The sequence below is a fragment of the Ceratotherium simum genome, chromosome 16 (genome assembly GCF_057802395.1).
Source record: "Ceratotherium simum simum isolate JZ-2026a chromosome 16, ASM5780239v1, whole genome shotgun sequence".
NCBI lineage: Eukaryota > Metazoa > Chordata > Mammalia > Perissodactyla > Rhinocerotidae > Ceratotherium > Ceratotherium simum.
Genome location: NC_141915.1, coordinates 56,500,868 through 56,522,803, shown reverse-complemented (window position 1 = coordinate 56,522,803; position 21,936 = coordinate 56,500,868). Strand labels below are relative to the sequence as shown.

At 49.4% G+C, this 21,936-nt stretch overlaps 1 protein-coding gene across 13 annotated transcripts in view; it reads left to right on the top strand.

Moving 5' to 3' along the window:
* FBF1 (Fas binding factor 1) overlaps nucleotides 1-21,936 on the top strand; it is a 30,663-nt gene that overhangs the window by 3,454 nt on the left and 5,273 nt on the right. For 7 of the 13 annotated variants that reach the window (XM_087441630.1, XM_087441638.1, XM_087441631.1 and 4 more), the window contains 19 exons: nucleotides 8,020-8,113; nucleotides 8,987-9,047; nucleotides 9,853-9,903; nucleotides 11,780-11,897; nucleotides 12,407-12,484; nucleotides 13,102-13,221; nucleotides 13,541-13,679; nucleotides 13,814-13,947; nucleotides 14,483-14,582; nucleotides 15,686-16,168; nucleotides 17,310-17,408; nucleotides 17,753-17,835; nucleotides 18,016-18,074; nucleotides 18,904-19,059; nucleotides 19,200-19,300; nucleotides 19,423-19,629; nucleotides 20,350-20,457; nucleotides 20,538-20,677; nucleotides 20,764-20,882. In XM_087441630.1, the coding sequence (XP_087297756.1) occupies nucleotides 8,020-8,113; nucleotides 8,987-9,047; nucleotides 9,853-9,903; nucleotides 11,780-11,897; nucleotides 12,407-12,484; nucleotides 13,102-13,221; nucleotides 13,541-13,679; nucleotides 13,814-13,947; nucleotides 14,483-14,582; nucleotides 15,686-16,168; nucleotides 17,310-17,408; nucleotides 17,753-17,835; nucleotides 18,016-18,074; nucleotides 18,904-19,059; nucleotides 19,200-19,300; nucleotides 19,423-19,629; nucleotides 20,350-20,457; nucleotides 20,538-20,677; nucleotides 20,764-20,882 (2,450 nt within the window). The remainder of the gene's footprint in view (nucleotides 1-8,019; nucleotides 8,114-8,986; nucleotides 9,048-9,852; nucleotides 9,904-11,779; nucleotides 11,898-12,406; nucleotides 12,485-13,101; nucleotides 13,222-13,540; nucleotides 13,680-13,813; nucleotides 13,948-14,482; nucleotides 14,583-15,685; nucleotides 16,169-17,309; nucleotides 17,409-17,752; nucleotides 17,836-18,015; nucleotides 18,075-18,903; nucleotides 19,060-19,199; nucleotides 19,301-19,422; nucleotides 19,630-20,349; nucleotides 20,458-20,537; nucleotides 20,678-20,763; nucleotides 20,883-21,936) is intronic. The other 6 variants (XM_087441641.1, XM_087441640.1, XM_087441639.1 and 3 more) reach the window with 4 other exon arrangements.

The window sequence follows — 21,936 nt, the reverse complement described above, 5'->3', positions numbered from 1 at the left end:
TAGGCTGTTGTGAATAACACTTTTATCAACATTCATATACGCATTTTTGCGTGCACATATGTTTTCAGTTCTTTGGGGTATAAACCAAAGAGTGGAATCATTGGACTATATGGTAACTCTATGTTTAACTTTTTGAGGAACCACCAAACTGTTTTCCACAGCAGCGGCACCATTTTACATTCCCACGAGCAGTGTAAGGGGGTTCTGATTTCTCCAGGTTCTTGCCAATACTTGTTATTTTCTGTCTTTTTGATTATAACCATCCTAGTGGGTGTAAAGTTGCATCTTATTATAGTTTTGATGTGCATTTCCCTAATGACTAATGATGTTGAACAAATTTTCATATGTTTATTGGCCATATGTATATCTTCTTTGGAGAAAGGTCTCTTCAGATCCTTTGCCTATTTTTTTTAATTGATGTCATTATAGTTTATAACATTATGAAATTTTAGTTGTACATTATTGTTTGTCAGTCACCGTATAAATGCATCCCTTCACCCCTTGTGCCCACCCCCCAATCCCCTTCACCCTGGTAACCACCAACTCTTCTCCCTGTCGGTGTGTTAGTTTATCTTCCACATATGAGTGAAATCATGCACTGTTCGTCTTTCTTTCTCTGGCTTATTGCACTTAACATAATACCCTCCAGGTCCATCCATGTTGTTGCAAATGGGACGATTTTGTCTTTTTTTTATGGCTGAGTAGTATTCCATTATATATATATACACCACATCTTCCTTATCCAATCATCAGTCAAGGGACACTTGGGTTGCTTCCATGTCTTGGCTATAGTGAATAATGCTGCAATGAACATAGGGGTGCATAAGCCTCTTTGGATTATTGATTTCAAGATCTTTGGATAAATACCCAGTAGTAGGATAGCTGGGTCATAAGGTATTTCTATTTTTAATTTTGTGAGGAATCTCCATACTGTTTTCCATAGAGGCTGCACCAGTTTTCATTCCCACCAGCAGTGAATTAGGGTTCCCTTTTCTCCACATCCTCTCCAACATTTGATATTTTTTGTCTTGGTGATTATAGTCATTCTAACGGGTGTAAGATGATATCTTAGTATAGTTTTGATTTGCATTTCCCTGATGATTAGTGATATTGAACATCTTTTCATGTGTCTGTTGGCCATCTGTATATCTTCCTTGGCAAAATGTATTTTCATATCCTCTGCCCATTTTTTGCTTGGGTTGTTTATTTGTTGTTCAGTTGTGTGAGTTCTTTATATATTATGGAGATTAACCCCTTGTCAAATATATGATTTGATAATATTTTCTCCCAGCTGGTGTGTTGTGTTTTCATTTTGATCCTGGTTTCATTTGTCTTGCAGAAGCTCTTTAGTCTGATGAAGTCTCACTTGTTTATTTTTTCTTTTATTTCCCTTGTCCGTGTAGACATGGAATTCGAAAAGATCCCTGTATGACCGATGTCAGTGTACTGCCTATGTTTTCCTCCAGGAGTTTTACAGTTTCAAGTCTTACCTTCAAGTCTTTGATCCATTTTGAGTTAATTTTTGTGTATAGTGAAAGAAAATAGTCTACTATCATTCTTTTGCGTGTGACTGTCCACTTTTCCCAGCACCATTTATTGAAGAGACTTTCCTTTCTCCATTGTATGTTCTTAGCTCCTTTGTCGAAGATTAGCTGTCTGCAGATGTGTGGTTTTATTTCTGGGTTTCAATTCTGTTCCATTGATCTCTGTGTCTGTTTTTGTACCAGTACCATGCTGTTTTACTTATTATAGCCTTGTAGTATATTTTGAAGTCAGGGATTGTGATGCCTCCAGCTTTGTTCTTTTTGCTCAGGATTGCTTTAGCTATTTGGGGTCTTTTGTTGCCCCATATGAATTTTAGTATTCTTTGTTATATTTCCGTGAAGAATGTCATTGGGATTCTGGTTGGGATTGCATTGAATCTGTACATTGCTTTAGGTAGTATGGATATTTTAACTATGTTTATTCTTCCAATCCGTGTGCATGGGATATCTTTCCATTTCTTTATGTCATCACTGATTTCTTTCAGTCATGTGTTATAGTTTTTGTTGTATAGGTCTTTCACCTCTTTGGTTAAATTTATTCCTAGATATTTTATTCTTCTTGTTGCAATTGTAAGTGGGATTGTCCTCTTGTGTTCTCTTTCTGTTAGTTCGTTATTAGAGTATAGAAGTGCAACTGATTTTTGTAAGTTGATTTTGTACCCTACAACTTTGCTGTAGTTGTTGATTATTTCTAATAATATTCCAGTGGATTCTTTAGGGTTTTCTGTATATAAAATCATGTTGTGGGCCAGCCCCGTGGCTTGGCAGTTGAGTGCGTGCACTCCGCTACTGGCGGCCTGGGTTCGGATCCCAGGCGCACACCGACGCACCGCCTCTCCAGCCATGCTGAGGCCCTGTCCCACATACAGCAACTAGAAGGATGTGCAGCTATGACATACAACTATCTACTGGGGGGCTTTGGGGAAAAAAAAAGGGAGGAGGATTGGCAATGGATGTTAGCTCAGAGCCGGTGTTCCTCAGCAAAAAGAGGAGGATTAGCACAGATGTTAGCTCAGGGCTGATCTTCCTCACAAAAAAAAATAATAATAATGTTGTGTGCAAACAGTGAGAGTTTCATTTCTTTGTTGCCTATTTGGGTTCCTTTTATTCCTTTTTCTTACCTAATTGCTCTGGCCAGAACCTCCAGTACTGTGTTGAATAAGAGTGGCAAGAGTGGGCACCCTTATCTTGTTCCTGTTCTCAGTGGAATGGCTTTCGGTTTTTCCCCATTGAGTATGATGTTGGCTGTGGGTTTGCCATATATGGCCTTTATTATATTGAGGTACTTTCCTCCTATTCCCATTTTGTTGAGAGTTTTTTTTTTTTTTTTTTTTTTTTAAGATTTTATTTATTTTATTTTTTCCCCCCAAAGCCCCAGCAGACAGTTGTATGTCATAGCTGCACATCCTTCTAGTTGCGGAGTTGAGAGTTTTTATCATAAGTGGATGTTGGATCTTGTCAAATGCTTTCTCTGCATCTATTGAGATGATCATATGGTTTTTATTCCTCGTTTTGTTAATGTGGTGTATCACATTGATTGATTTGCGGATGTTGAACCATCCCTGCGTCCCTGGTGTAAATCCCACTTAATCATGGTGTATGAGCTTTTTAATGTATTGCTGTATTCAGTTTGCCAATATTTTGTTGAGGATTTTTGCATCAATGTTCATCAGGGATATTGGCCTGTAATTTTCCTTCTTTCTATTGTCCTTGTCTGGCTTTGGTATCAGGGTGATGTTGGCCTTGTAGAATATGTTAGGAAGTGTTCCGTCTTCCTCTATTTTTTTGGAATAGTTTGAGAAGGATAGGTAATAAATCTTCTTTGAATGTTTGGAAAAATTCTCTAGAGAAGCCATCTGGTCCTGGACTTTTATTTTTTGGGAGGTTTTTGATTACTGTTTCAATCTCTTTAATTGTGATTGGTCTATTCAGATTCTCTGTTTCTTCTTGATTCAGTTTTGGGAGGTTGTATGAGTCTAAGAATTTATCCATTTCTTCTAGATTGTCCAATTTGTTGGCATATAGTTTTCCATAGTACTCTCTTATAATCCTTTGTATTTTTGTGATATCTTTTGTAATTTCTCCTCTTTCATTTCTAATTTTATTTATTTGAGCCTTCTCTCTTTTTTTCTTAGTGAGTCTGGCTAAGGGTTTGTCAATTTTGTTTATCTTCTCAAAGAAACAGCTCTTTGTTTTGTTGATCCTTTCTACTGTTTTTTTGGTTTCAATTTCATTTATTTCTGCTCTAATTTTTATTATTTCCCTGCTTCTGCTGACTTTGGGCTTTGTTTGTTCTTCTTTTCTAATTCTGTTAGATGTAGTTTAAGGTTGCTTATTTGAGATTTTTCTTGTTTGTTAAGGTGGGCCTGTATTGCTATGAGTTTCCCTCTCAGAACTGCTTTTACTGCATCTCGTATGAGTTGGTGTGGTGTATTTTCATTTTCATTTGTCTCCAGATATTTTTTTATTTCTCCTTTAATGTCTTCAATGATCCTTTGGTTGTTCAGTAGCATGTTGTTTAGTCTCCACATCTTTGTCACTTTCCCAGTTTTTTTCTTGTAGTTGATTTCTAGTTTCGTAGCATTATGGTTGGAGAAGATGCTTGTTATGATTTCAATCTTCTTAAATTTATAGAGGCTTGCCTTGTTTCCCCGCATGTGGTCTATTCTTGAGAGTGTTCCATGCGCGCTTGAGAAGAATGTGTAATCTGCTGTGTTAGGATGGAGTGCTCTCTATATATCTATTAAGTCCATCTGGTCTAGTTTTTCATTTAAGTCCACTGTTTCCTCATTGACTTTCTGTTTGGATGATCTATCTATTAATGTAAGTGGGGTGTTAAGGTCCCCTACTATTATTGTGTTGTTTTTGATATCTCCCTTTAGGTTTGTTAATAGTTGCTTTAGGTACTTTCGTGCTCCTGTGTTGGGTGCATCTATATTTATAAGTGATATGTCTTCTTGGTGGAGTATCCCTTGGCAATTATTATATATTGCCCCTCTTTGTCTCTCATTACCTGTTTTATCTTGAAGTCTACTTGTCTGATATAAGTATGGCAACACCTGCTTTCTTTTGTTTGCCATTAGCTTGGAGTATTGTCTTCCATCCTTTCACTCTGAGCCTGTGTTTTGTCTTGAGAGCTGAAATGTGTTTCCTGGAGGCAGCATATTGTTGGGTCTTGTTTTTTAATCCATCCCACCACTCTGTGTCTTTCAATTAGAGAATTCAATCCATTTATATTTAGAGTGATTATTCATATATGAGGGCTTAATGTTGCTATTTTATCACTCATTTTCCAGTTCTTTTGTGTTTCCTTTGTTTCTCATCCTGTGTGTTTCAGACTACCAATTCAGTTTGGTAGTTCTCTATGATGGTTTTCTTAGTTTTCTCTTTATTTATCATATATGTCTCTGTTCTGATTATTTGTTTAGTGGTTACCATGAGGTTTGTATACAAAAATCTCGTAGATGAGATACTCCATTTTCTGATGGCCTCTTATTTCCTTTGACTAAGTCGATTCCATCCCTATCCTCTTCCCCTTCTAAACTATTGTTGTCACAACTTATTCCATCTTATGTTGTGAGTTTGTGTTTAAAGTAATGAGGTTATATTTATTTTTGATGTTTTCCTTCCCTTAATCTTTGATGTTATAATTTAAGTGTTTGCTAACATATTCTGATAAGAGCTGCAATTTTTCTGATTTTGACTACCTATTTTTCTCAAAGCTTTGTATCCCCTTTCTCTCTTTTTTTTTCAGGCATGAGGGCCTTCTTTTTTTTTTTTTTTTTTTTTTGGTGAGGAAGATTAGCCCTGAGCTAACATCTGTTGCCAATCCTCCTGTCTTTGCTGAGTAAGATTGGCCCTAGGCTTAATGTCCGTGCCCATCTTCCTCTACTCTGTATGTGGGATGCCTGCCACAGCATGGCTTGATGAGTGGTGTGCAGGTCCAAGCCTGGGATCTGAACTTGCGAACCCCAGGCCGCCGAAGCAGAGCGTGCAAACTTAACCACTACGCCGCCGGGGTGGCCCCCTTGAGGGCCTTCTTGAGCATTTCTTGTAGTGGGGGTCTTGTGGCAATGAATTCTCTTAGCTTTTGTTTATCTGGGATAGTCATTATTTCTCCATCATATCTGAAGGATATTTTTGTTGGGTAGAGTATTCTTGGCTGAAAGTTTTTATCCTTCATAATTTTGAGGGGCTGGCCAGGTGGCTCAAGCGGGTTCGCGGGTTGGGATCCCAGGTGCGCACCAATGCTCTGCTTGTCGAGGCGGCCCGGGGTTCGGATCCCAGGCACGCATCAATGCACCGCTTGTCAAGCTGTGCTGTGGCGGCATCCCATATAAAGTAGAGGAAGATAGGCATGGATGTTAGCCCAGGGCCAGTCTTCCTTGGCAAAAAAGAGGAGGCTCGGCATCAGATGTTAGCTCAGGGCTGATCTTCCTCATAAAAAAGAAAAAAAGAATTTTGAATATATCATTCCACTCTCTCCTAGCCTGTAAAGTTTCTGCCGAGAAATTGACTGAAAGCCTGATAGGAAATCCTTTGTACATTATTTTTTTTTGTCTTGCTGCCTTTAATATTTTTTGTTTATCATTGACTTTTGCCAGCTTTATTACTATGTGCCTTGGAGAGGGTCTTTTATTGTTGATATAGTTAGGAAATCTGTTGATTTCATTCACTTGTATTTCCAGCTCCTTCCCCAGGTTTGGGAAGTTCTCAGCTATTATTTCTTTGAACAAGCTCTCTGCTCCTTTTTCCCTCTCTTCTCCCTCTGGAATACCTGTAATCGCTATGTTGCATTTCCTAATTGAGTCGGATATTTCTCAGAGAATTTCTTCATTTCTCTTTAGTCTTAGTTCTCTCTCCTCCTCCATCTGGAGCATTTCTGCATTCCTATCCTCAATATTGCTAATTCTTTCTTCCATATTGTCAGCTCTGTTCTTTAAAGATTCCACATTTTTCTTTATCTCCTCCATTGAGTTTTTCATATCCAACATTTCTGATTGGTTTATCTTTATAGTTTCAATCTCTTTTGTGAAAAAGTTCCTGATTTCATTGAATTGTCTATCTGTGTTTCCTTGTAGTTCATTGAGCTTTTTTATGATAGCTATTTTGAATTCTTTGTCGTTTAGGTTATAAATTTCTGTGCCTTCAGGATTGATTTCTGGGTACTTGTCATTTTCCTTCTGGTCTGGAGATTTAATATATTTTTGCATACTGCTTGAGGGCGTGGGCTTATTTTTCCTCACTCTGAAAATATCTGGTTGCAGCTTCCACCTGCCGCCACTGGGTGGGGGTCAAGAGCTGTGTATTCTGAGCCCGCCACGGTCCGCAGGCACTGTGGCCGACTGGCTGTGCTCCAGGCAGGGGGGTGGGGAGGGGTCTTTCTTTCACCTACCCAATCCTGGGGGCTTCTCGTTTTTCCCTCACTATCTGCTCTCCTGGGGTGCTAGTTTGATGAAGGCACCCCCACAACAGTTCAGTCCCCTCCGTATGGGAATTTCCCACAGGCTGTGAAAGAACTTGGAGAGCGATGGTTTTCCCACAGAGGGCCACATCTCCCCCTTCTCTCTGAGAGCCACACAGTCCCGGAGGGGAGGGGCTCTTTCTTTCCCCTGCCTGATCCCAGGGGCTTCTCGTTCTTCCCTCACTATCTGCTCTCCTGGGGTGCTAGCTTGATGAAGGCACCCCCACAACAGTTCATTCTCCTCCATATGGGAATTTCATACAGGGTGTGAGAGAACTTGGAGGGCAATGGTTTTCCCACAGAGGGCCATCCCTCCCCTCTCTTTCTCAGAGAGCCACACAGTCTTGGTCCCAGGGTCACTGTCGTTGGAGAAGGAGGGGAGTTCTCCTTACCTCCTTCCACTTCCTCCAGGGGTACCAGCACCTCCACCCTTAGATGTAAGGCTACGTGGGTCTCTCAGACATCTTTCTCTGCCATGATGCTGACGTCACTCCCCTTTGCCTATTTTTTAATTGGGTTGTTTGTCTTTTTACTATTGAGTTGTAAGAGTGCCTTGTATATTCTGGATACTAGTCCCTTGTGTTGTGTGTCCATGTCTGCTGTACTGAGGAGCAGGTCTTCGGCATCATGCAAAGCTCACCAGGGACAGCAAGGCTGAGGTGCCCCCCACCTGGCCCAGAAGAACCCACACAGCACAAGCTCATGTGTTCCAGCTGATGGCTTTGGGCAGCGGAAGTGCATTGTTCTTCCTGAATTTCCATGGGGCAGAGCAGGATGGGGCTCTTCATTTGGCACCAGTTGGCATTTAGGGTTGACTTCCTGCTTGGAAATATTACTGCCCCCGTCCCCGATTTGGGACCTGCCTATGGGGCCAGTTTCCTTCCTCTCAACAGGCCCTTCTTTCAGTAGGAGGGTCTGGGAGACAGCTTGGTGGGGAACTTGTGATCCTTTTCACCATGACTTCAGTTCTCTGTAGCCAGATGGCATCTTTCCTGTTTTCTTTTTTTCCAGTGACACCACCTGAGAAGCCTGTTAAACTAGCTTCACGTGCCAGAGACGCCACAGGTGTAGCTCGGGTGCTCCCTTCCTCGAGGGCTAGAACAAAGTAAGCCTAAGACCAGCTTGGGTGTCATGACTCATTTCAGTCCAAATGCTCGTGCCTCTCCACCCCCACTTCCCACTTATTGTGTGCCCCATTTTTAATGTCAGTAATTGTCTCCTCCTTCCCTCATCTCCTGGTCACTGAAGGAGCCTGGGGGGTAGAAAGAGAACTGAACTGGAGGTCAGAAGTCCTGGCCTCGAGTCCTACATCTGTTGCTTACTGTGTGACCTTGGGCGATTCCTGAACCTCTCTGAGTCTCCTTTTTCTTATCCTCAGAATAAGAGGATTGGCCTAGATCATGATTTCAGATTGTGTTTGTTTGTCAAAGGTTCTCCTGACAGTTGAGAAATAAGGAAGGAGCTTTGTGTGCCTGCCCCACCTTTGTTTTAGCTAAACCAGTTCTGTCTCTCTCTCTTACCTGTTGTTTTTAACAGTTTGTTTTTAAAGGGGCTATACTGCTTTTATTTTTTTTTTTTTTTTTTTTTTTTTAAAGATTTTTTATTTATTTATTTTTCCCCCAAAGCCCCAGTACATAGTTGTATGTCATAGCTGCACATCCTTCTAGTTGCTGTATGTGGGACGCGGCCTCAGCATGGCTGGAGGAGTGGTGCCTCAGTGCGCACCCGGGATCCGAACCCGGGCCGCCGGCAGCGAAGCGCACGCACTTAACCGCTAAGCCACGGGGCCGGCCCTATACTGCTTTTAAAAAGTTGAAAATCACTGCATTACGTGGCCTGTGAAATTCCTTTTAGCAACTCTGTTCTCCTGGAGAAGAGTCTACCCAAGTTCACTTGGACCCTCTAAGCCACTCTTCCTTTCTTAGAATCATCTAGTGCCCTGGGGAAGCGGGTGGGTGCCAACTCCGCCCCTTTGCAGGTCCCTCCTAGAAGACGATGCCTTCAGCACCATGGCAAGCTTTGCAGGAGCTGATGCTGAGGTGAGCCGACCATTCCCTACTCCCTGCCCTCTCCTTATCCCCAGTGTGGTGGGTGTCATGGCCTAGGGGCTGCTCACAGAAGGGTTTAGAAAGCCCCATAAAGCAAGTTCTTTTTTTTTTTCTTTTTTGTAAGGAATATCAGCCCTGAGCTAACATCCATGCCAATCCTCCTCTTTTTTGCTGAGGAAGACTGGCCCTGGGCTAACATCCATGCCCATCTTCCTCCACTTTATATGGGACGCCGCCACAGCATGGCTTGACAAGCGATGCGTCGGTGCGCGCCCAGATCCGAACCTGGGCCGCCAGCAGCGGAGCATGCGCACTTAACTGCTACGCCGTGGGGCTGGCCCCCAAAGCAAGTTCTTAAAGCAAAGCAATACCCCAGGGCTCCCAAGTGGACCCAAAGCAACCTCCTTATCCTTCCTACCAGTGAGACAAGCTAGAAAGCAGAGCTTTTACCAACCGCTGGAGTCTTGGATGTTGCCCCTTCTAACTGTGCTTCCCATAATGAACGCCATAGCTGTCCAGTCATGTGGATGGAAAGTAGCATAATTTGAGTCCTGTGATGGAAGTGGTCTTTCTAATTCGGAGGAATAGAAAGTGGCAGCACTTTCGGGGTCTCCACAGCTGGGCTGGTTTGACTTCAAACAACATCCAAGCCCCAAGTGAGGGCAGACCCTCCTATTTATGCCCCATTGGGTGACCTCTGCTCCTGGCCTAGCAAAAGCAAGGCAGCAGGGGCCTAGAGCCCTGAGCTTTGTTGGGCCTTGGCTAACATGTGTCCTTACCCTCCTGTGGACTTTAGGTTTCAGACATCTCTGATGCAGACCCACAAGCTTTGCTCCAGGCCATGAAGGTAATGAAACAGCTTGCACGATTTTGGAAGCCAGGGGTGGGGTAATGATATTTCATGCCATACCTTCATTCTGCCTCTAATTTCTCCCTTTATGGTTTGTGTTTCTGAGCCCTTCCTAGTACAAGAATGGAGCTCATCCATGAGCTGGTGCCCTTCCTGCCCCTCTGGGTATAAGTCCATTTTCCTGGTTTATAGAGATTCCCACTTCGAGGCACAGTCATGCCACAGGCCTCTGAAATGGGGCTGGCTCCCACCCGAAGACTCACGTGGGTCCCTCTAGCCAACCACCACCTAGGGAGACGTGGAAGAGACATCCCCTAAAGCTTAACCTTTCTCTGTATTTCTCTCCACATCCCCTGCCAAGTCCCCTTCAGTACAGCTGTCCTCTCATCAGATCAAGCCCCAAGCTAATCTTCGCAATGGAATTTTAAGACATAAATTCTGAACAGTTTATAAGAGCATAATCTCTCCATGCCCAGGAGGCCTGGCCCGGTCTAGAACCTGAAGGAGCCCTTTGTTCTCTGCCCTATCCATCCAGCAGCACCCCCTGCCTGACCTCCGCCTCACGTCCTTCTGGTTAACTGTGTTGCCACAGTCCTCAGCCAAGACTGAGCGCTTGTTTTCAGCCCTGTGGGGCCCTAAAGAATTGGGGTCTGTTTCCTTCTTGGCTCCACATCAACTTCCTTAACCTCAGCTTGAAATCAGTCTTCCCCAAGGACACCAGCTGGGACCACTGAGTGTGACCCTCGAGTCCTCTGACTCAATTTTTGGTGGTGACTTTGAGCCTCTCATTCCAGAACCATGAGCTGAACCCCCTACCCCACTCTGCTTGCCTTTGGTTCAGTTTTCTTTCCTAACTCACCTTTTTTCTTTTCTTTTTTTTTTTTTTGTGAGGAAAATCAGCCCTGAGCTAACATCCAATGCCAATCCTCCTCTTTTTGCCGAGGAAGGCTGGCCCTGGGCTAACATCTGTGCTCATCTTCCTCTACTTTATATGGGACACTGCCACTGCATGGCTTGACAAGCGGTGCCTGGATGTGCTCCCCGGATCTGAACCTGCTAACCCTCGGGCCGCTGCAGCGGAGTGCGCGCACTTAACCACTATGGCTTCAGGCTGGCCACACCTTTTTTCTGAAGTTGTCTCATTTTCCTTTGTTTCCTCACAATTCTGTCCCTGGAGTGCCAACCACCATCTTCAGATGGAAGTCCTCATCCCCTTCTCAAAATCATCACTCAGCAAGTCTATGCTGAAGGCTTGTGACCAGGAAGTGCCTGGCTGCCTCCCTCTCCTGGCTTAGTTCATGCTGGTTTTTAATGTCATCTCCATAGAATATTCATTGACACGGAAAGCATTCTCATCATACCTCTGCCTCTAATTGCAGTTCACTTCTCCTGACCCAGGCAGGCTAAGAATCCAGAATTTTCCTTGACTTTGGGTACAGGGGTATCTTTTTGCCTCGGGTCCCCTCACTGCCTGGTGCAGTCCCTTTGGAAGTCTTCAATCTCAGGATCCTGCTATTTCGTTTCCGCTGCACACAGAGCTTCAAATTTTGCTAGGCCTTTGTGAGAAGCTGCAGAAAGCAGGTTTTAGTAACTCGCATTCTAGCGTTGAGGCAGCAGCTGCTAATAAGAGCCGGTGGAAGTACCAATCCGAGACCATTCGCCTCATCTGAGACCGAGTGTGTGGAGACTGTGCTTCAGCCCTCCCTCTGTCCTTATTCTGTAATCCTGTCAGATCAGTTCCCCAGCCCAAGTCCCCATTTGTCCCCATGGAAAAGGGAGGCAATATTACCACCAGGCTGCTCCAGCATGAGGGCGTTTAGCAACCACTAGCTGAGCACCTGTGAGGATTCCTCCCTCTTCCTCACTTCTCCAGGATCTGGACGATATGGATGCAGATCTCTTAGGTCTGAAGAAGTCTAATCTAGCCTCTAGTAAAAGAGCTGCAAAGAGTTCTGGGAAAGAAGAGCTGCCTAGTGATCCCAATGAGAAAGGTGAGTGGGAGATAGCTCCTTGAATATAGGGACACTTTGGGGACATAGAAAAAGCTTGGAAGGAAGCTTTTATGTCCTGTGGGTTTTCTCTGCCTGGGATGGAGAGACCAGGGGCTCACTGTGTACCTGTGGTGTGTTTGAGTGTTTGTGGTGGGGGCAGGGGACAGGTTGAGCTTCCTCTTCCCAGAGCTGTTCCAGTACCTCTAAGTCCAGCTCCTGGAAAAGCCATTTGAGTTAAATTGGAGAATTTTCTGGTAGCCTGTGCATCTCCCAAATCCATGACTCCGTTTGGAATGACTTGTGACCAGGGGGGTAGGAGGTGACTTCCAGACCACGTTTCCCTGCCAGAAGCCTGTGTGAGAACGGGGGAGGTGTAGACCCATCCCATGGCCATCTCTGCAGCCCCCCAGGAGGAAGTACACGCCATTGCAGAGCTGCAGGCGTTCGTGGCACAACCTTGGCATGGAAAGACCAGGCTTGTGACCTTGCCTTCTTTTTGCTTCCTGCAGGGGACGCCCTTCCCACCAAGAAGCCACCTCCCTCTCCCAACAGCTTTGGACATCAGTACAGGAAGTTTTCCTCTGAAGGTACCTTAGGCCCTGCATCCCGCTTCTAGAACACTCCAGTTTTGAGAGTGGAGTAGCCTGGGTAATGCTTGCTTGCTTGCCTAAGGCCAAATCGCTGTATCAGATGAGGAGCACACAGCTGGTGCCACTGATTTAGTTCCTCATGAATTCAGGGAGGGACTAATTACGTTGTATTGGCCAGGATATTTGAGGAACTTATTTGCAAGGACTTTGAAGCCAGACATCAAACTGAAGATTTTATAAAGTATAGGAGAAGTTCCCTTTCCCTTCATGAATGCACGAATGTTTTACTTCTCTTCTGATGACTTGGGGACATTTCCAGAAGGCTATGCAGACAGCAGAGGCTGGGGGCCCACAGGCAAGCCTGGGACAGTCACACCGGACCACAGGCCCCGCAGGCCCAGTGTGGCTCTCCCGGCTCCCTCTCCCCTTGCCGAGCCTGGGCTGTGTTGCAGTCCCCCTTAGCCAGGCCCCGCCCTCTGGGTGCTGAGTGGCTTGTTTATTATTAGAGCAGCTAGAATCTCCACTGGAGTGAGAACTCCCCCAGCGCAGCACAGGGCTCGTTCTCCTGGACAAAGCGCTGCAGTCTGACCTGTGCTTTCCCTTCTGGCCCTGAGACTTAGAAGACCCATTGGCAGGACTTCTCTCCGATGATGAGGAAGGAAGCACCAAGAAGCCACCCAGAACGGAGAGCAAAACAGCTTCTGAAAAGAGCCCAGCCCCAGTCAGAGATCAAGGTAGGGAGGGTGGGTTGTTTCTTGTCCTGGGGCCGATACAGTTGGCAGCAGGCTAGCTGAAATTTCCAGTGCAGAACCAGAGACCACCAGGGTGGGGAACACAGGTCTAAGATCCTGGACCAGAGATTATCAGTGTCTAAGAACAGGGAGGTGGGGTACATGAGCCCGGGTGTGGGACGTGGGGAGTCAGGTCCTGTGGCAGCCCGGACACGTGCGATGCCCACTGTCCCATCCAAAGGTCACCCCCCTCAGCCCATTCAGATATCAGAGTTGAGGGCAAGAAGGCTGTGGGCATTATCCCCTGTGCTCTGTCTTTTAGGTCCCTCTATTCCTCTAACTCCTGAGGACACCGCCATCCGAAAGAAAGAAGAATTGCTGTTTGACGACGGGGACGACCTCATGGCCACCCTGGGGTTTGGAGACAGCCCCAAAGCAGAGAGGAAGCCGACGGGAGACCAGTAAGGATCCTTATGGGTAGAGAGCCCTGGCCAGGCTGCTGCTTCAGGTCCAGGGAAAAGCTAGAGGAGGGTACAGCGTGGGCTCCCCGGAGCCCCTAGCATTCACGTGGGCCACTCTATGTCCCGGCCTTCAGGGAAGGGCCCCGCCCCGCTCGCTCCAAGCTGGATGAGCTGCTGGGTCGAGGCTCTGCCACCAAACTCCTGGCCCGCCCGGGCACCGGGGAGCACAGGGAGTTCAAGCTGGACAAGAAGTACCAGAGGCCTCAGGGTGAGGAAGCTTGAGGGCAGGGGAGGGGGTGTGGGGCTCCCAGAGCAGATTTGTACCACAACGCATAATAAGAAATACATCATCACACACACATGTAATCTTATTTTTTATTTATATGCTGTTTGACTTATTAAATACATTGGTTGTGACTCATTGAATTGGTTTCTCAACTTGCCAATAGGTAGCAGCTCACAGTTTGAAAAACACTGCTCTGGACCAGTGTTTCTCAAAGCATCAGCCCACAGGCTATGTGTTGAGAGTCATTCTTGCAACACACACAGCTCACTGGGCTCACCTTAAGCCTGGCGGGCAGGGCCCCGCGAGTGCGTTTTTAACAGCTCGCCAGTGATGTTCCAAGTGCTGGGGCCGGAGACGTTGAGCTGCCGCCCAGCCCCTTGCCCCTGCCTCCTCCAGAGCAGCTTCACCTTTGGCTTGTCTCACACGTCAAGTGCCATTTCAGCCTTTTTTAAACAGTTCTGCAGCCACAAAAGTGTTTGACTCCCTTGCTCTAGATCACGGACTCCTTAATTCACAGACAAAGAAGATCCTGGGGTTGACGAGGACTTCACCTTTGGGGCCTATCGGCCCACCGTGGGCTCCTCTGAGGGCCGGCAGTCCCGCCGGCAGTCGGTCAGGTAAGCGGGGCCTGCAGGGAGCTTGGCCTCGGAGACAGGCTGCCCCTGGGAAGACAGGCCTGGCCTTCCCCCGTCCCACTGACAGTCTTGTTTGGAAGGCCACGATGTGCAAGCGTGAGGCTCTGCGGGGGGTGCCAAAGGAAGAGGGAGGTTGCCCAGTCCCAGGCCGAGGGGTGGAAGTGGCCCCACCAGGATCCTGGTCCCAGACTCTGCTCCTGGCCTCCTTGGAAGGAAGAGGAGGAGGTGGGCCCAACTCTGCCTGAAGCCCCTTAAAGCCATAAATGGCCGTGATGTCAGCCAGCCTCCCTGAGGAGCGTCCAGTCCTAGGGGGGAAGACTGTTAACCTTTTGCAGGGGCTTCTCAAACCCCACTCCCCAGGAACACTGCCCTGGGAGCTGCCGTAATGATCCTGACAGTGGTCTCACCCCAGTTTGCAACAAAACATTAAGTTAGTGGATTGAATTTTCTGAATTTGGAGTTTTTCTCCCAGTATATATTTTAAACTTTGTATTTTGAAATAATTTCAAACTGACGGAGAGGTTGTAAGAATTCCCTCCTGCCCTTCACCCAGACTCAATGGTTGTTAACATTATGCCACATTGGCTTTATCAACCTTTCTTTCTATCTAAATCACCTTATATACACATCAACATTTTTTTCCCAATCTCAGTATATTCTTAAACTTTGGAACCTGCTGCCACTGGCCGGTAACACATATAGGCAATGGCCAAGTAAAGGACAAGGTAGCAAAATGACAGTGCATGGAAAACCTAAAACCACTTGATCCACTTGATATATCTTTGGACATGTGTGCCCTGGTTGTAATTTGGTCCTGTTCTCTGTGGATGGAATTGTCCCTGGTTCACGTGATGGAATTCAAGATGTCTATGTTCATGGTTCTACAAATGGCTCACTGCTGCTCTGCTCCTGAGCTGGTGTGGGCACCGTGCTCACTGTTCCTCTGGCTGGCTGTGCAGTGCCCCTGGGCATCTGTCTTTTTGGTGTGGGCCTCATACCCCCCAGCAGCGAAGGGAAAGGCTGGTCAGGGGGCTCTTGAGACAGGCTGCTTGTCCTGCCCTAGACCCTTCCTCTCTGTCTTGAAGTAGGTTCTTAGCAGAAAGTGGCACAGACCCCAAGGGAGAACCAGACTCCAAACAGAGCACCCCAGCAGCATCCAGCCCCACCCACCCCAGGAAGGGAGGAGCTGACTGGTTGGGCCTCAAGGACGACGACTCGGACCTGCTCCCTCTCTCTCCCACCAGAGAGGCTCGAAGGGGAGGCTCTGCACTCTCTACCCGCTCGGTACCCCCTTCTGCGAGCCAGCATTTTGCCCCAGGCCAGCACTCTGCCCCGGCTGGGCTGCCCTCCTCCTCCTCAGGTGCAAAGCCACCAACCAAGGGTGCAGGTTCCCCTGCCAAAGCCAGCCAGCCATCCCAGCTGGGAGCATCTGAAGAGAAAGAGGAGAGGGATTGGCTGAGCCATGCCTTGTCTCGGAAGAAGTCCCAAGGTCTGGCCAGAGAGGAGCGTGCTGCGGCCTCTAAGGGCCAGAACTTGGTGGAGGCAGTGGGCCGTCCCCCTTCCAACAGGTATGGGCTTGGGCTGCTGTCTCTAGTGGAGGGAGGACCTGGCAGGGGCGTAGGGGGCTGACCTCGCCCATCTCGATGCCTCAATGAGGCGTGCCGGCTCTTAGCTGTGCTCTTCTCCCTCTTTGGGTGTTGTGGAGAGAGCATCTGACTTCCCTCTTTCGCCCTGGTACAGACCCGAGGGGACTGGGGGGCTGTTGACACACCCTGACTGCCATGGGGATAGGTGCTGACTTGATCAGGCAGGAGACGGGGGGGTACCCTGGTGTGACAAACACAAAGCCATCCTGGTGCCTCTGAGCAGGTAGTCTGCCCACAGCGCTCTTGGGCTCGCAAAAAGCCCTGTATCAAAATCGTTGGTGCTTCTGCTGGCCCAAGCTAGAGTAAATGACGTGTGTAGAGGTTGAGATTTGTTCTTGCTTTTTGGGAGTGTCAGAGAAGACACAATGGCTAAGAGGCGACCCCTGGGAGAAGCCACGGAATGGCGATCCTGTGGGGCAGGGCAGTGAGTGACCCCTGAGGACAGGAAGGCAGAAGAGGCTGGCAAAGCCAGGATTGTCCAAAGCAAGTGGCTAGATGCTGTGCGGCCAGAGCAAAGGGGAAGTGAAGTGACAGGCCAGGGACATCACCTAGGCTGGGGCTGGTATGAATGAGGAGGGCGGTTTTGACCTGGACCTGAAGCCGAGGGGAAAACCCCCTCACTGACCCCGAGAGCTGGGAAGGGAAGTGGGAACAACAGACAAGAGAGGAGAGGAGTCCAGAGGGCGGCTGGACCTGGCAGGAGAGTGAGCAGAGCCTCAGTCTAAAGCTGAGAAGCTAACTGTCCCAGAATGAGGCCTTGAACTTGAACTTAACTCTGGTGCCTATAACGTGTCCATTGTTGCTCCTTGGACTGTCATTAGAGGGTCAGTGTCCATTCACTGTGCCCCAGTGGGCACTGAGGTGGGGAGGGGGTACTGAAAGGCCAGGGGCTCAGACTTGGGAGGAGAATTCCCAAGACAGGTTGGTGGGAACAGGAGGAGGGCCAAGGGGAGGCAGGAAGAGGAATGGCACGTAGCTTCCTGCTTCGGCATTGTCCTAGACGGTCTTCCTCCAGCCTAACCTGGACCTTCTGCCACCTTCGCTTTAACCTTCATTTCCTCAGTGAACCTGTTACTGGCACTCAGGGGCTCGAGCAAGCAGCTGCTGGAGGGACCTCAGGAATAGCAGCACAAAAGCCACCTGCCAGGCCTGCTGGCGTGGGGTATGTCTACAGCCAGGGCTGGGGGTTGGTGAGAGGCATGGTGGGGGCCAGCCCGAGCTCCTTCCTTAGAGACCACCACAGCTGTGCTGGGCTCCAACTTGGTCGGTTTGGTGTATGGTATTTGATACCTCGTATCTGGCCCACTGGTTAAGGGGAATTGAACCTGGGTCCCATCTCCTTTACCCACCTGAGCCCTCACTCTTAGTAAACTGCCAGCCACCGGGCCTTTCTGGGCAATGATTTGAACCTGATGTTTCCCTTTCTGCCCATGTCAACTGCCCTTCTCTCCCTGTGTCCCACACCAAAGGCTCTTCATCTTGCCACCCCCATCCCTCTGTCCTCAGGTCCCCTGTGACTTGGAACCACGCTGCCTTGGTCCTCCGTGCAGGTGACCCAAAGAGGGGAACAGCCCCTGGAGACCTCTCCGGTACTGGTTTGTTTTCTGCTTTGTTTGGGGGGTTAACTCTGGGTAAGGAGGAGGCACTTCAAGCTTCCTTCAGAGCCCCCGGAAGACAAGTGAAGCTAGACTCTCCCAAGCTAGCTTCACACACGAGACCTTGGGGCCTTTCTGTGCCTCCTCCTCACTTCTCTGCTGTTGATTTTTCAGAGCCTGTGGTTGGTTTCCCGAGCTCCCAGGAACCCACAGGGCTTTCTGTGCCTGTCCAGGTAGGGAGGGTGGACAAGCAGGTATAGGTCTCAGGCCCACAGAGCAATTCTCACAGCTCAGAGGCAGCACCAGCTCTTTGACCTAACAAGCTCCAGGAAGAATGTGTCATGATGTCAGATAGCTCACCCTGGCGCTCCCCACCAGCACTTTCCTAAACTGCCAGGCAGAGTTGGGTGCTAATTTGCTAGAACCAGCGGGGAATTAGAGGTGGCACCCAGGCGGGGGCAGCAGGAATGCTCCAGTCAGAAAGCAGGGCTGCAGGTGTCCTATTGTTCCATCTAGAAAGCCTCCTCCATCCTTGCCGTCCTCCCACCACACCTCCGTCTGTTTCCCAGGTGTGGCAGTCACCTCTGACCCCTGGCCCTGAGGAGACATAGCCCCACAGGAGAATGTCCCCAGTAACCCAGAAGTGCCTTTCGAGATGGTGGATGGTGGGCAGCCTGCAGGAGCCAGAGTAGCTGTCAACAACTGGGCTTCAGGCCTGACAGAAAGGGCCAGCGTCATAAGCTTTTGTCGTAGCTAAGACTCTGCTGGGACTCGGCTATTTGTCTAGGAATCTGGAACCCCTGGTGGAGGGGATGTTGCTCTGAGGGAGGGAAGGAGGGAGACTCGTTCTCCTATCCAGACCTGACAGGGGAGGTACAGTGACTGCGTCACTCTCCAAGGCCTCGTCCTTGTCCTCTTGGTGTCACGTCCTTGTCCCTGTCTACAGCCACACATCAGGCACAGGGCCTGGGAGGTCCAGTGAGCAGAGGGCCAGAGGTAGCTGAGCTCAGCTGAGTCCCTGTCCCCTACCTAACCTGGAACATATCTCACCCATTCCTACAGTCCCTGCTCCCGGAGTCCCTGGCACGGAGCCTAATGCCAGGCACAGAATACCAGAAGCAGCTCCTGGCTGCACAGGCGCAGCTTCAGAGTGGCACTGCTGAGCTCCAGGCTGAGCTTCTGCAGAGCCAGGCCCGGCTGGCAGAGCTAGAGGCCCAGGTGAGGGGCAGAGGGGCAGCTGGCTGTGGAGGCAGGGTTGAAATGGGAGGGTGTCACTGTGAGGGATGGAAGGCTTCCCCAGGCAGTCCAAGGGACCCAGCCTCCCCTCCTTCCACGCCGTCCCTCCCGCCGCCTCCTAGGTGCGGAAGCTGGAGCTGGAGCGGACGCAGCACAAGCTGCTACTGGAGAGTTTGCAGCAGCGACACCAGGCAGACCTGGAGCTCATCGAGAGTGCTCACAGGTACCCACCACTCCTGCCGCGGCTTCCCGAGGTGCATGGGCTGCCCCAGCCGAGGTGCCCGGAGAGGCTTCAGGTGGCCGCCCTTGCCTTCTGAGCCCCTCAGCTGGGTGTCCTGTTGGCAGAAGCCGCATCAAGGTGCTAGAAACATCATACCAACAACGGGAAGAGCGGCTGCGGAGAGAGAACGAGGAGCTGTCCACCCGGTGTCTGTCGCACTGCCAGGAAGCTGAGCAGGCTCACGCCGAGCTCACAGCCCAGCACCAGCGGCGCCTGGCAGCCACCGTGCAGGAAAAGGACCAGGAGATGGAGCGGCTCCGGGAGCTGCAGCGGTGAGGGCAAGGCCCAGGGGCAGGTGGGCAGGGGGAGCTGCCTTCGGCGGGGCCGGAGGAAGCCGATTCCCGTGAGACTCCAAGCCGTGGCTCAGCAGCCTTTGGACCGAGGCCAAGCACATTGACCCATCGCCTGCCATGAGTGGGGGGCCACGGCTCCCGCAGAGGTGGGGAGGGAGTACTCACAAGGCCCGAAGCATCACTGGCTGTTCGGGCAGGGCCTGGCAGCAGTAAGCACCCTGAGGGCTAATGAGCACAGGTTCATCCACTTACCTGCTAGACCTCCAAGTCTAGTGATAAGATGGACCCTGGAAGAGATTTGCACTGTTGTGCCTGGTGTGTGGGTCTGGTTGCCTTTCTAGATGAGAGCAGAACTAAGGAAGGGTACATAAGGGAGTTGGCTGATGAGGGCAAAGCAGGCCTTTCAACACTACACAGATTGGCCAGACACGAAAGGGTTGTTGACACCCGTGTCTTTCCTCTGTGTAAAGTGTCCTTTGCTGAGTAACGGAAGGCATCTCCCCCTTAGACAGTGGATGTGGCATTGAGGCACCAAGACAGATGGGCAGAGGAGCCAGGGGCAGCACGCGGAAGAGGAGGAGAGGGCCAGGGAGCCTCCAGAGGCACATTCCTCCCACGTGGAGCTGGCCGCAGTGTTCACTGCGCCGGCCGTGTGGGTCCTGCTCAGGTAGGCCCTCGCCTTCCTCGTTGTCCCCTCAGGGCCTCCATCCTGGAGATGCGCAAGGACCACGAGGAGCAGCTGCAGCGGCTGAAGCTGCTGAAGGACCGGGAGATTGACGCCGTCACCAGTGCCACCTCCCACACACGGTACATGCTGTCCTGGCCCTGCCCACCCCGAGGGGGTGGTGCTGGGGTCCGCAGGCCAGGGTGACCCAATTCTCCCCCAGGTCCCTGAATGGTATCATCGAGCAGATGGAGAAGTTCTCCAGCAGCCTGACTGAGCTGTCCTCCCGCGTGGAGGCCTCCCACCTCACCACCACCCAGGAGCGGGAGCTGGGGATCCGGCAGCGGGACGAGCAGCTCCGAGGTACTGAGTGGGCCGCGTGTCCCTCCTGGCTCCCCACCTTGGTGGGAAGGTGGGCAGGCAGTGAGCGCCCTGTGGGCCGCCCCCAGCACTGCAGGAGAGGCTGGGCCGGCAGCAGCGGGACATGGAGGAAGAGCGGAGCCGACTCCAAGAGGTCATTGGGAAGATGGAGGTGCGCCTGAACGAGCAGAGTCGGCTGCTGGAGCAGGTGGGGTCCCTCCTTCTGCCAGCAGAGCACTCAAGGGAATGTCAGCGGTGCTCTGATCTCTCCTCCTCAGCCTCAGGACTTTCCTCTGAAATGTCTCTCCTGGCCCTTCCTGCCTCTGCAGGGCCCCTGCTTCCACCTCCAGAAGTGCCCTCTGCCGTCTAGCCCCTCTCTGCCCATCAGCTGCCCATCACACTTTCCTTCCTGTCACTTGAATCTGTCACATCAGCTGATGCCTGTGACATTGGGAGAAATAATCTCGCCTCCTGAGTTGTAACAGATACATTTTTGAACTCCCTATATCTTTCATGTGTAAGAGCAAGCTTTATTCTTTAAAAAATAATACATTTCTTTTTTTCATGCTAGGTTATAACATGATACATTTCATTGAAAAAAATTAAAATATAGGAAACAATAGAGCCGGCCCAGTGACATAGTGGTTAAGTTCACATGCTCCACTTCAGTAGCCCGGGGTTCGCGGGTTTGGATCCTGGCATGGACCTACACACCACTCATCAAGCCAAGCTGTGGCAGTGTCCCACATACAAAATAGAGGAAGATTGGCGACAGATGTTAGTTCAGGGCCAGTTTTCATCACAAAAAACAAAAAATAAGGAAACAATAAAGAAGAAAATTAAAATCACCCACTAGCCAGAGCTAGCCACTGATGATACACATATATCCTGTAGACAATATCAATATGTAAACAGATGGTTTCATGTTGGGAACCATGTTTATCAGTCCCTCGTTTGGTGACTTTATTAAGCCCCTGCCTTGGGCCAGGCTTGTGGGTGCCCCACGTCCCCTCACACAGAGTCTCACGCCCACCCTGGTGCTCTGCCTATTGGTTGATGGGAGGCAGGCAGGCCGAGTGCTGTGGTTGGTAATTCAGGGAGCAGAAGGTGTTCTTTAGCCCTCTGGGGCCACCCAGGGCCCCTCTCAGCAATGTTCTCTGAGCCGTTAGCTTAGCCTTGGTGCAGTTCATCCCAGTCCAGGCCCCCGCAGTCCTCAGGCACCCCTCATTTTGCACCTTTCTGGAAAGCAGGTGTTTGTGGCC